This window comes from Tyto alba, unplaced genomic scaffold (assembly GCF_018691265.1).
Source record: "Tyto alba isolate M040663 unplaced genomic scaffold, T.alba_DEE_v4.0 Super-Scaffold_45, whole genome shotgun sequence".
Lineage (NCBI taxonomy): Eukaryota > Metazoa > Chordata > Aves > Strigiformes > Tytonidae > Tyto > Tyto alba.
In genome coordinates, this window is record NW_024881321.1 from 30,083,362 (window position 1) to 30,096,998 (window position 13,637).

General features: G+C 37.0%; 1 protein-coding gene across 2 annotated transcripts in view; it reads left to right on the forward strand.

Annotated features, from left to right (window-relative positions):
* Positions 1–13,637, forward strand: part of PCCA (propionyl-CoA carboxylase subunit alpha) — a 304,978-nt gene that overhangs the window by 37,528 nt on the left and 253,813 nt on the right. The window contains exons 5-6 of one of the 2 annotated variants that reach the window (XM_042805848.1): positions 10,481–10,594; positions 12,123–12,176. The exons of the other annotated variant lie outside the window; for it this stretch is intronic. Of the exons in view, the coding sequence (XP_042661782.1) occupies positions 10,481–10,594; positions 12,123–12,176 (168 nt within the window). The remainder of the gene's footprint in view (positions 1–10,480; positions 10,595–12,122; positions 12,177–13,637) is intronic. 2 annotated transcript variants of the gene reach the window in all.

Sequence of the window (13,637 nt, forward strand, 5' to 3'; positions counted from 1 at the left end):
TACTATGCAAAATCTGCTTAAACTTCCTTTGAATACATAATTGCAAATACTGGCAGTGTCTGTCATCGATCCTTTTTTAAAATGTAAGTTTGGGCTAGCAGTTTGAGGTGGGTTGACTGTTTTATAACAAATGCTGCTCTGTGCATCCTTACAACGTTTGTTGTAACAGGACCAAGTGGCTGTCAAACAGATGGCATAGAACTGATTACACTTCTGGCACGTGCAGGGATGATTTTGTGCTAAAAATCGTATTTTAAAAAAAGTCTATTCTGAGAAGTTACTTAGCCAGAAATCTCAATCTACTTGTTTTCTGTGTTCTGTGAGTTTCCGCAGCAAGCATGCTTGGTGCTTTTTCTCCATTACACAGTTTTTTTTAGTCTTCATCTTGACATCTGCCTCTTGGAATCTCAAAGCTGACTTGTCTTTCAAAAGAAGACTTTTGAGGGTAGAAAACTTAGGATGAGCTTTATATAGAGAACTGTCTTCTTCAAAGTTGTCCTGTAATGTAATGAATAATTTCAATATACTGTCATAAAAGTAATTTTCTTGTAGAACTAACAATTTTATTGAAAAACTAACAAAGCATAATTTTTAAGAAATCTGAATATTCACATTAGTGGAATTTTGAAGGAGAAATGCTCTACTTCTGTGCATGTCATGTAATAAAGTGAATATTTAATAAGGCATTTGTAAGTATTAAAGATTCCATTCCTCTTAAAACATAATCTTATGCTGGGCATGATGATAATTTTGAGGTTTTGTGACTGAATTTTTGTGGCTTATTATAGGTACTGGTTTAGTACTTAACCTTAGTGGAAAAACTCCACTCACTAGGTACCCAAAAGTGGTTAAGGGTGTGTGTATGTATGTGTGTATATATATGTAGGTACATATACATATTTTCTATGATACATATATATATTGCCTAGACATAAGTAAAATTTTTCTGTTTTACAAAATGTGCTCTAAAAGTTTCTTATCCTTAAGGTATTCTGCATTCATGCACAACCTGTTTTGCTTTTTTTTTTAAATTTTTCTTTTATGAATTATTTGACATTTTAGATCTAATTTCATATTATGTCTACATTTCTCTAAGTCTGTAGTATTTCTGAAAGGACTGTTTGTTCTACTGTCCCCCCTCATTCATTCACTGTATTCGATCCAATGATCATGTGGCTGGGAGGTGGTTTAGCTTGCTGATCTGGCAGAAGGTTAATTTCCCCTCCCCTTAGATTACTTTTCCACTGTGTTTATTCTGTTCATTGATCTGCCTCAGCAGCTCTGTAATTGCTAGAGCTGAATGTGGTAGAGAGTTAGGGGTGGGGTCATCCTTTGAGTGGCAACTGGTGTTTGCATAAAGTGAGGATTACTGTGAAACTTCATTCATGTCTCAATATATGGTTCATTTTGGGCCAGAAGTTAGTCCACATTGGGAAGAATTTCTTTTACTGCAGGGTCTGTATCTTGCATTTCTGATTTTTTTTTTTTTTTTTAAATGTTAGTCCGCTAGCTACTGCTCCAGAATGTTGCCTTGAGCTGATGTCCATACTTCCCCTTTCACCTTTCTTTTAAATACTGTTGTGCAGTTGAAATGCCAGGTAGCTGTGAATTTACCTTGCTGTTGCTGTGGGCTGTTCTCTCAACTCTGGAACTGGTTTCAGGGATCCCTGACTTTACTACCATCTTCGGATGCTGGAAGCAATTTCTGCAGTCTGTCCGTCTGCAGGGAGTCAGATTTGGAGATTAGATGGGAACCACATCTGAATGGTTGTGTACTGCGCTCATCCATCTGAAAGGAATTCTGAATTAAGATGAAAACACTAGATAGGAGCATGCTGCCAATGCATACTATGTATTGCTTTGTGATGTGGCTGAATTTAAGCTACTATTTCTGAATCTCGTATGTCTTCTGGGATATCTAGCTCAAGAGTTAACCCTCTACTGTGTGAAGTTCTATAGTTGGTTACCCTTGAACCACGATACTGTTTTCTAGACCTGTCTTAACTGCTAGTTTTCCCATCTTCCACATGTCTTACCCATTTAGAAAACAAAACAAAGAAACATGCAACACCTACATTCCCTGATGAGTTTGTTTTTGGGAGAGGCAGGAGAAAGAAACAGCATGAAAAAGTTCTGTCCTAGTGCTTTGTTAGTGTGCTTAGAAAGCTGAGATTCCATTAGGGAAAGGCTGACATGTGGGTGCAGATGTTTGAAATGCAAAGAGGCTACTAAAAACGCTGTAGGGCACTACGATTTTGTTACCGTCAGGAAAAACTTAATACTTTTTCTAAAACACTTAAAGCTCAGAATCGCATATAGTGCAAAGATGAAACTCTAGCACCCATACAGAGCATAGCAGACTGCTCTAAATACGATGAATCGCTCAACCCTTGCAACAGGTGGAGATTTTTGCTTTGGTAAACAGATTTATTAAATATCTTCCTAAGTAAAATTTTCTTGTTTTTCCTGGAGGCTTGCTTTAGATAACGTACTCCAAAGTAAAAATAGTCTGCAGAGGTATGAGTGCAGTTGCTATCTTGCAGACTCTTTCTTCACAGCACCCCCTAAATCAGCAAAGGTTGCTTTAGAGTGGCTGTTCTGCCTCTGATCTTCACTTGGGTGAAGAAACCTGGCAGCTACTCCACCCTCAAAAGGAGCCACGAGTGGAAGGAAACAAGGGGAGTGCTTTTCCCTCAAGACTGTGAGGAGTGTTTTGCTATTGATGCAGTGAGTTGAAGAATGGGACGTTGTAGTGTGACACTGTAGTTTTTCCCTTCTGATTCCTCTACTTCTGTTAATCCTTCAGTTCATCCAAAGGTAGATTAGTAAACAAGATGACTATTGATCTACCTTTTTCTACGTCTACTTTTTCGGTTGTTTTACTAAAGAAGGATTGATTGTTCTTGGTTGGTGTTGACTAAAACACGTGGAAGGTTGTGATACAAACCAACCATTTCATTCTGCTGAATTTTCAATACCAAATGATTACTCTTATTGGTTATTAACTGTGACAGACTAGCTCTTTTTTCTTTTCTAAAGCTTTAAGCTGGTTTTCCTCTCAAAAAGAAAAGCTGCTTGAACTTGAAAAGAAGTTAAGCAACCTTTTATTTATACTTGTTGGTTATCTGCAGATAGACTTGGTAGGCTAAAGAAAGTCTTGTCTTAAGAATGATTGAATTGTTCTGAATAGAAGTCTGTAGAGACAAGCTTTTTTAGAAAAGATCCAAAAGAACTTACTGTAGAGACAAACATCATAACTTTGATTTTCAATGTCTGGCCAAAAAACCTACGACCTTGTTTTAGTCAGTCTAATTATATGGTCTTCCTAGCATTCAGCTACTCGGGACTGAAGTTTAGGCTGTCTGTGATCTTAAGTTTGTATGAGGCACTATGTTACTTGTTTCTGGTCTTTATTATTTTGGAGGGTAAAACACAGGTGAGCACTTACAATGAAATTTTGATGGAGAAGCCGCCTTTCCCATCAGTATTCTAGAAGGTGCTTCACTGGGAAGCTATCTGCCAAAGAATAAACATATAGAAAAAGGCTTTAGGAGCCAAAATTGTTCTGGAAGACTATCCTGTAAATTCTTACTTGTAATGTCTTTAGGACTCTGGAGGCATTTCCTTGCTTGTCCCAGCAAAAAGAACTCTGTTTCAGAGTATTGCTGCATGACAGCCTTAGCACAGTCTGTTTTGCCCAGTACAAAACATCAGGCCTCTAGATACAATGGGGAGTCCTTTCCTGTTGATGAGGTCTTTGTCAAGTAAACTTGTGTGTCTTTTTAGCAGGCAGCAAATTTCCAGAGCTTCGTTCATGGGGGAGAGAATTTTGAGATTACTTTTTTTTTTTAAGGTTACAAAAATAAATTAATGTTTATAAGTGAGAATGCAAACTGATGAAAATCTTTGTATGTGTTGAAAAGTGCATGTTCTTAGTCTTGGTTAGAAGTGCAGTCTTCCTTGACTGGCTGGTTCTCTTCTTTTAAAGACTGTTCAGTTCAACCCGGATCTTTCCATTGTAATTTTAGTTGAACTATGTGGATTTTTGAGGCCACTAGTTAGTGAGGCTATTGCTCTCTTCAAGTTTTAACATGTTGGTAAACTGAAGAGCAGGATGGGGGGAGTAGAGGAAAGAGTGCTAATAATTCCTTCCTGCCCCCCCCCCCACCCCTTGGCTGATGTTTGCTACCTCAGGATCTAATCCTGCAGATGCTAACGGATGGGCTGTTTTGAGAATCATTGTTGACTTGGAGGGGACTGTAAGTAAATACCCTTCACCAACTCAAATCTTTGAAGGCCACCGAAGAACTGTTCTATCTTAGTCCTCACATAACTATTTGCAGTCCATCAACTTAAAAAAAAAGTCAGTTTTAAAATAGACTTGCAGAGAAATCTACTTATGTTGACTCTGTAGGTTGACTTGTTTATTTGCATAAATTTTTATTTAGGTTTCTGAAATGCTGAGTAAAAATAAATGTGGAAAATATGGGATAGTTATGCTATTTACGGCTTTCACATGTCTGCTTTTCATGTGGTTTAGTAATGTTTCCATTATTTCATTTTAGGGTTAAATGCTGTAATTGTATGGCAGTATTTCTTTGCAGATAGTGCTTTGAAGGCTATATGAATACCACATACTCACTATGTGCAGAGATTTATTGTACTGTTGGTGTGTGTATTTTAGCATGAAGCTGCTGAAGACATTTAGGTCAGATGAAAGATGTGTTTTTGGCAAAGCAGTAAATATGAACCTTTTTTGCATCCATTTTTTTTTTTTTTTTTTTTTAATCCAAGACTGTTCAATACCACAAGCTTTTTGTCTGTTTTGTCTGTCTCTCTTGGCAGTGGTGCTGGCAAGATTTGAGGTGGTTGGTTTTGTTAGTTACCTTACAAAGGATTTACTCATTAGCCCTATTTTATGGGTTGAGCTAATTGTGATTTGTCTTGCTGAGCGGTATTATGCAGTTTGGGCCAATTAAGTGAATCCACTTACACCAACGGATGTTGTTCCAATGTGTAATATTGATTTGAGCTATAAAAGGAGAATGACTTGTTTGATTAGATTTCTTTGTCTAAACAATGCTCGAGATCTTATCTAGTGTACCAAACAGGAGTGTTCTCTTCACTGAGCTTTTTTTAATTGCTTATTAGGTTTGATTAACAACTCTATATGCAGATATAACAGTTTCCCTATATATAAATTCTGAAACAGTTCAGAAGAACTTGGAGGAAAATGCATCTTGCAATGCAGTATAGCTGTCTCTGCTGCATGAATACCAACTTGTGTTGAGACCTGGGGATGCATAGGGTGACCTACTCTGAAAAGCTGGGACACTGGGGAATCTCAGACATTTATCTCCTTGGAGGTGGAGAAGTGGGGGGAGTGAGTGTGTCTGTGCGTGTGTTAATTAGGCATTTACACTGAAGTAAATGGCATCTGTCACATGATAAGCATCAGAAACTGCTGAAGTATATAAAATCATCAGTAGAAACTATGTGGGTGATACTAAGCACTCTATTAGGAAACACATGCAGATACTTTTTTTTTTTTTTTTTTTTTTGTTCCTCCATTGGCTGTCATGACAAAGTCCGCCTTTACTTTTTGAAATTAGATGAGAATTGCTATAAAACAAATTGGGGAGAAAGAAGAGCACTTCTGTGATGATTAAGATACATAAGAAGGTAATAAACTCTGGAGTTGCTGAACAATTATAATGCTAGGGATCTGTAAAATATCTGTCTTCCATTGTTCTATAGATTACATATGCACTGAAAGTGGTTTAGTTCTTTGCCTTAAAATAATTTTTCATACATTCTATTTCCATACCAAGAAAACTTTTCTGTGTTTAAATGTTGAGGGGCATGCATATGTAAATGTGACTTGTTTATAATATAGATTTCGACTAATAATCTGTAGCAGCATGACTCCTGGAGAAGGTTAGCTTGAATCTGCTGTGCTAAACATAACATCTCGAGGAGTAGTATGTATATTTTGGGTAGTAAGCTATTAATTTTTATCTCTCAAAATTATTATTATTTGAGATTGAATTTACTGAATTATCCCCTTAAACTTCTGAATATGGCTGGGCAAGAGAGCATGCTGCTGTCAAATAAGCACACGTGCCACTCTCCAGGGGAAGGGAGAGCTAACATAATCTAGGTAATTTGGGTATTTACTAGCTCTGATTCAGCGCAGTCCTTCTAAATCAGGTTATCTCCTGCAAAGTGGATATTGAGTATTTTTGTGGTGCTTACATCCAGAATTTTGAGTTATGGGCATATTTCTCATCTGGGATATAATGCTGAGCCCTGGTACTGAACCTGATTTATAAATCCTCCTGAAATACTGAAACATAGTGTAGAAGAAGGACCTCCAAACTCAATCGCTGCTACTGTTGTTACCCCTTATCGCCCTCTGCGCCCTGAGAGCTGCTGCAGCCTGGAGCGGTGCTTGGAACCAGCCCGGGCGAAAACGGCTGGCTGGTCAGCACTGAAGGGCTCCTTGCTTCACCGGCCTATTTGCTGGAAACGTGGTGAAGAAACTCAGTGCTATTCCTGTGTAAAGATCTGGCAGGATTTACTGGTTTAGGTGCCTGCCGTGAAGGTGACTCCTGGACCTAAGCTGTCTTTGGAAAGAGCTGGCCATTTTTGTACCGTTTGCTTCTGAATTAGTAAGCTTGTTGAACTTGATCTAGTTCCTGTACCTGTATGTGGTCATGAAGAATTCAATAGTATGCAATAAAGTCATTGTACTTCAAATTGTGTCTGGTTGTCTTTGTACCTTAATCGAAAAGTTGTTACACTATTTAGGAGTATTCATTCTTATGTTCTTCTGCTAGGACTCCTTGTTAAATCCAGGGTATTATTGGTAGTTTATTTGTCATAGATGCAGAATTGAGAAGGCTGTGATGGGTTGGTTGGGTGTTTGTGACTGATCTGGGTTTGGATTTCCAAAAGCTTAACAGACCTATACAGGGATTTGGATGACTAAATTTAGTCTGTAGTTTTGGAATTAGGTGGAGGTTCTGCAAAATGATGAATTAGTAGGTTTTGGTGAATCTCTTGTCTTGTTTCTGTTGTTGCTGCAATATAATTAGACCTTATGAAATGTAGTACTACAAATATACAACTTTTACAGAAATTAAACTGCTTTTATACAAATAAGATGTGTTTTTTCATGGTTTCTAGTTGCTTGTGTCCTCTAACATAACAGGTTCTTGTAGCTGACTGAAATAAATCTTTTGAGACACAGGTAGACCAATATGATTAAAACTTGCACTATAAACCATTAAACACTTTAAGGTTTGTCTGCTTGTTCAGCCTTTGTTGTTATCCAGTCATGCTTGAGATTTCAGGGTCAATTTTGATATTTATGGAGGAATTGCATTTCTTCAAGAACCCTCTGGGACATGCTTCTTTGTTTTGTTGACATTGTTTTTGTAAACTAAAACAGAAAAGGGAGAAATTATACTTCTGAAGTTTTAGCTGTAGTAAGTTAGGGATAAATTTTGAATACCTAGGATTTCATGATTTAAGTCAAGCACTTAAGCAACCCTTGAATTTGAAAATGTAGTGTTTGAGGAATTGGAGTTGCTGGATTCTTTGGGCTGTCTAGAAATATTACATTATAAGTCAGCTACTACAGAAGAAAAGGTTTAGTGAATTATTGCGTGAATTATGTGTCACTCGGTAGTAAGTGGAAAGTTCCAGCTGTCATGTAGATTCAAATGATGGCTTTTGCTATAATTTTTGCTAGTAATTATGGTTAATGTAATTACATTTATACTATACTGTAAATTCTGTAGTGTATTTGTTACGGTATTTGGGGTATTCTTCATGAACACATTGTGAAAGAAATCAGATGCTTAGAGGGGAATTGTCATAATGAATTACTAAGGAGAAACAGATCTCTATTTCCAGATTACATTTGGGCTGGTTTAATCATATTTATAAAAAAGTAGATACGAGAAAGATCCATAGATTGAAGAGCTGTCACTGGAACCTGCAAATCTGGAGGTTTTGAACTAGTGGGGAGGAATGGAGACCTCTTGTCCTTGAGAGATTTGCTTGGTGCTCTGTGGCAGTGTATCAGGTAACATGAATGTGATATAGCTATGGTTTTGCTGTCTTGCTATATCCATGTGTGGTGTATTAGCGTGTATGCAAGGCTGAACTGGCACTGAACTAGAAAAGGCACTAACAACTTGCAGTAAGGTAAACGGGGAGAAATGGATTTGCCAGGTTACAGGGGAATGTGGGAAAGGGAGAGTCAAATCTGCAAAGAGTTGAAGTAAGAGAGAAATGTTTCAGAAGAGGGAAAAAATGGTGGGGGAAAACCACACAAGACTCTTCATAAGTATAAAATCAGTGGGTTTGCAGTATCTTCTGTGGCTACTTCTGGGTACTAGTAGGATTGTTGGTGTCTCAGTATGAGGAGTGCGTAGGTGTGGGGTTTTTCTCTTGACACCTAAAGATAGCTAACTATATTAGTCCTTTTCTATAAGGAAGCTTTTGGTTTTGTAAAACATACATGCTTAGCTATGCTTAAGCGTGAATAACTTTGTTTAGATATGCAAACCATGTTGGAATTCAAAACAACTTTAAGCATATAAATTGATCATGCAAATAAAGGTATCCAAGGGCTGTGCTATTTCTTGTACATAATGCTCCAGGAGGGATGATAGACAGGCTAATTTTGATAGCATTTGATCAAAATAGATTACTGATTTAAGTTGCTGAGATGTACTTACTAAAAAGCATTAAAATCCTGCTTGCATGATTGTGCTAGTGCTTAGAGTTTTTTTATTTTGCTTTGTTCTTAATGTGAAGCTAATGCTGTAGTGCTAAAATAAAACTGTTGTGACTTTACAGAAGCAGTAATTCAAATGTGAAATGTGTGGTAACTCCGGGAGGTTATGTGAACTCTCATATACCTGAGTATACAGCAAATTCAAAAGCTATTTAAGAGATGTCTCCCAGAAAGAAACTTGGAATTAGGTGGCAAGTTAATGTTCTTTCCTGGTGGAAGGATTAAGTTTTGCAAAGTTCAGAAAAATGTCAATAAGAATGAAGAAAAAAGTAAGATGCTTAATAAGTGACTCTTGTCCTTGTTATATGGGTTTGTTGTATTTACCCTGAATATTTATTTCTCCTTGTATTATTCAAATACTATTTGGCTACCGCTTGTCACTATTTCTATATGATTTTTTTTCCCCTCTTGGCCTTGTTTCTTCTAAATGAGCCAATAGTATATGCGGGCTACATTACTTCTAACCTTAGTTTGTCATACTTGGCAGCCCTTATGCTACTTGCAAATAAATTTCCCTTTCACAAAGAACAAAATTCTGTGTTCATAAACTAAAAATATTTTAAATTTCACAAGTGAGCACTCATTTTCTAAAAGAACACCCTTTTTAAACAATATATTCTCAGTTTCAAATGATGAAGATTATATCAAATATTTCATAAAAATAACTTTAAAAATTGGTAAGCATTGGAAATGTCAAATTGTCAGTATAAACCAGCCTTATTGACACATAGCTAATATCTTACACATTTTAAGCAATGGCATGCTTTCTTAAATACATACTGAAAGGGAATTTACAAAAGCAGAGCAGAATGAGGAAAGAATGATTGTTTTGTTTCTCGGGTCTGTGTGTATCTTACTTGGAAGGAAAAGTATTTTAACTCTTGAAACACGTTGAAGACCAAACTAATTAAACTTTTGAAACTTTTTCTTCAAGGTAAGTGTGCATGTGAGTTGTAAGTAGACTTCTAACTTCAAACATAGGTATCTTATTATTCCTGGTAAAATGTTGGAAATATTTGTCCCTTTTGTATAGTTTAGATTTGGCTAAAAAATGTTTGGCAAATGCATATAAATGAGGATACAATGGATTAGGAATCAAACATGAGCCTGCTTAAATAATTCTCAAGATTTTCTGGTTCACGTGCAGTGATATTGAACTCTTTAGTCATAGGCTTTAATTTGTGCATGGTGCTGACCTGATGCTGTGCAGGGACACTCACTGCATCCCTTCATTCAATTCACTCTAATTATCCCCAACTTCCTGGGGAGCCTGCTTAGAACTGGTCATGAATGTTTGTTATTAAGTATTAAGATATTAGACTACCCTGGTTACATGTAACAAAGTAGTTTTTGGTTTGAATTTACATATAGATGATCAGTATAGGAAGACTGAAATTATATTTTTCATGATTTTTGTTTAATCAAAGTCAAAATAATATATTGGAATAATAAAACATTTTGACAGTGACTTAAGCTCAGAGTTAAATGAAATGAGATTTAATGTTATTGTGCAAGTTCTTGTGTGTCAGTGTTGGTAATTTCAGTGTGTATTTTAGAGTGGTTGTGGTATGTAAATTATCTTTGAAACAATCAGATTTGTGTGCATATTTCAGTGTGATGGTAATTATTTTTGCTGGGAGCATCTGTTAATACAGAATATTGCCTCTTCAGGTTCATGTGAAAATGGCGGATGAAGCTGTCTGTGTTGGCCCAGCTCCCACCAGCAAAAGCTACCTCAACATGGATGCCATCATGGAAGTCATTAAGAAAACCAGGGCCCAAGCTGTGAGTCTGAATGAGTCTATCTGCTGCAGCTGTTTCATATATAGAAAGCAGAAAAGCCAGAGTTTGTATTTTTTTTTTTAAAGGTGTGGGGGGGAAGTGATTGAATATGCTATTCCAGTTAGTTCATGTCACATGAGTTAAATGTGTCTGAAATCGCTACTGGAAATCAAAGGCTTTGTAGCATCTGGCAGCACTGGTCGCTGATCCTGCAGGTGGCTGCTGGATTCAGCTTTCACACCAGGGAGCAGCTTCAGTTCATTTCCAAATTTGCTGGGGGAAAAAAAAAAAAAATCCCAATTAGTTTTGAGCACTAACCCTTTATATGCCATAATGGCTTTTTTGAACGTTTTACAAAGTGTGTCCGAAAAGGCTTTTGCTTAAACTTAGTTTGGATCACTTTCTAAATTATATAAATATTATTTGCAGGAAGGTAAGGTAAATGGTGCATCCCGCAATAATTTTTGTTTCAGAATGTTTACAAAATGCGCGTTAGCTTGTATGTGTAAATGTGGGCTATTCTGCCTCTCTCCCTCCAAATTGGCCAGAGATTCAAAGCTTAACAGGAATCAGTTGGAAAAACTAATGTGTAGTCATGTTCACATGCCTAATGTTCTTTGTTCTGTCAGTGAAATAAATGTATTATTCAGAGCTACTGTACACAGAGCATTTATTAAAATAAAATTTGATGGGTGTATGTGAGCAACACTAATTACCATGGAACAGTCTCGATCAGCATTGTAATATCTTACAAAGATGATGTTTTGGTATAGTGCTTTCAGGGGCCAAAAGCTTGACTGTAAAGAAAAAACTATTTCCTTCCCTCTGAGTTTCAGAATATGGAACCCAGTTGTTTAGGCTCTTTAAAAGAGGGGAATAAAATGGTTTAAACTGTGTCTGTCAGAGTATATTGCATCAGGAGTCTTATGTGAATTGAGAAAAGTAGAAAGAAAACTTCTTACACTCCTCTCGAGTAGTTATGCTAGGTGTATGTTGGGGTGTGACTAGCAAATGAGGCATGTAAGGGTGCATGACTTAGACTAATGAGACAGTAAACTCTGTTCTCCAGCAAGGGTCGCTAGAGATAGGAGCCTTATGACGGTGGACCTTAAGACCGCTGTTGTGATCAGTGCTAGAAAAATTTTGGGATGAGGAGTAGTTAATAGTGATTACTGGGAAGAATGCGGGTGAGTATATATGTGGAAGTCTGCAATGAGATAAATGTGACAAAACGGAGCTAAAAAGAGCAGAAGGCAAAACACCAAATGTAGTGTGTCCATTGCTCTGCAAACAGCACCTTTCTCCCTAGTTAAGTAAGGAATATATATTTCAGAAATGTCAGTTCAACCAGTGAGTCTTTACAGCTTGATTTTTGGCAGATAAATCAGAGTGTTTAGACAGTTTCTTAGGGTATTTGACTAATTTAAATGCCTAGTGGTCTAATTCATCTTCCCCAGTATCTGAAAAGGTGCTAGCAAATTTGGTGTCTGGCTTCAGAACTCAATCAACTTGACATTTTTTTTTTTCCAAGGTACACCCAGGGTATGGATTTCTTTCAGAAAATAAAGAATTTGCTAGACGTTTGGTAAGTTCTTTCTATTTGCTTGGCTATGAATGATGCAATAGGTGACATACATTCATTCCAAGGTATTTGAGGAATCAAGATACCAATTCAAGGCAGTTTTAAAAGATACTTTGAGATAGACTTCAGTATGCTTCCTGTACATGTGGGTTTCTTGCATTTTGAGGGTGTAATTGCAGCCGGTGCTTTCTTTGGGAGAAAGGGGAGGTGCCTCTTTGTAAGAACTTTACCAAGGATGTAAGGACCTTTTGGCATTTTCAACTTGTGCCTGTACTGTTTATGAGGCTTCTCTGTAAAACTGGGTCACTGAAATGATCTAGGTTAAAAGTATCTGTTTTTAAGTGATCATTTTGGTGATTCATAGCACAGCTGGTGAACAGCTGTATCAGCAGCCCTGAGAAGGTGCTGAACTGCGCTTTCAGGATGGGAATAGAAAGCTGTATAAAAACTGGCTTCTCTGCTGGTGGTCATGTATTGTGGAACTGTATTCTCTGAAAGAGAGTCTAGAAGATGCTGTTTTCACTTCATGTCTGAATTTCTAAAAATTATTATTCACAACCTCTTTAATTCAGTGGGGTTTTTTTATATCACAGAAACTGATACATGGCCTTTTTACTGATTTTTATTTTTTTTTCTATAAACTTTCATGCAGCTGCTTATAAACTTGAGTAGTGCTAGTGGAAAGTTACATGCACAATGTTTGAGCAGTCCTGAGTGGATGCTGTATGTGTGGTCACTGCAGATCATGTTATTGTCTATTGGTTTCACTGAGATTAAGGACAAGCGCATATTACATTGAAATTTCCAGGGAAAAGCTTTTGCAGTTACCAACTTTGTTATGGAGCAGATGAACCATATAGCTGAAAAAACATTGTTTTACAGGCAGTCAGTTAAACTTGTCGCTGGCTTTGAGAGTAATTTGTACCTTTTGGATTCAGGGTAAAAAACACAGATGAGGAATGTGATTCTATAAATGGTAGCTCTTTAATTCTTCGCATTTGGGGAATAATTCTTGTTTCCACATCTCTTCCTTGATTTATGTCCCTTTTGGCATCAGTTCTAATTGCAGTACAGACCCTTACTATTCAGATAGTTATTTGGTGTTAGAGAATGCCACCTGCTCATTAAGGAGATTATTTGGGAATGAAATCTCAAATTTTTATACTTTGCAGTTACTGTGCTTTTTTAAAAGCCCCCAGATAAAAACAAGTGCAGGTTCTGTATGATGCTGAATGCATCCTGCTGGTTGCTGGGTGGTGGTGATGTTAAAGTTGAAAGGAATTCTAAACATTTCGCATTTGCCAGGATTTACCAAATCTGGGGTAATCTCTTACATGCTATTTTCATGCAGTTTAGCAGCTTTCTTTTATCACTGTTCTGCTTCATGTACCAGAGCCTCTTTTTAGAGGGAAGATTCCTGGTTTAATTTATAACAAACTGTGTTCTCACTGGATTAGACCAGCA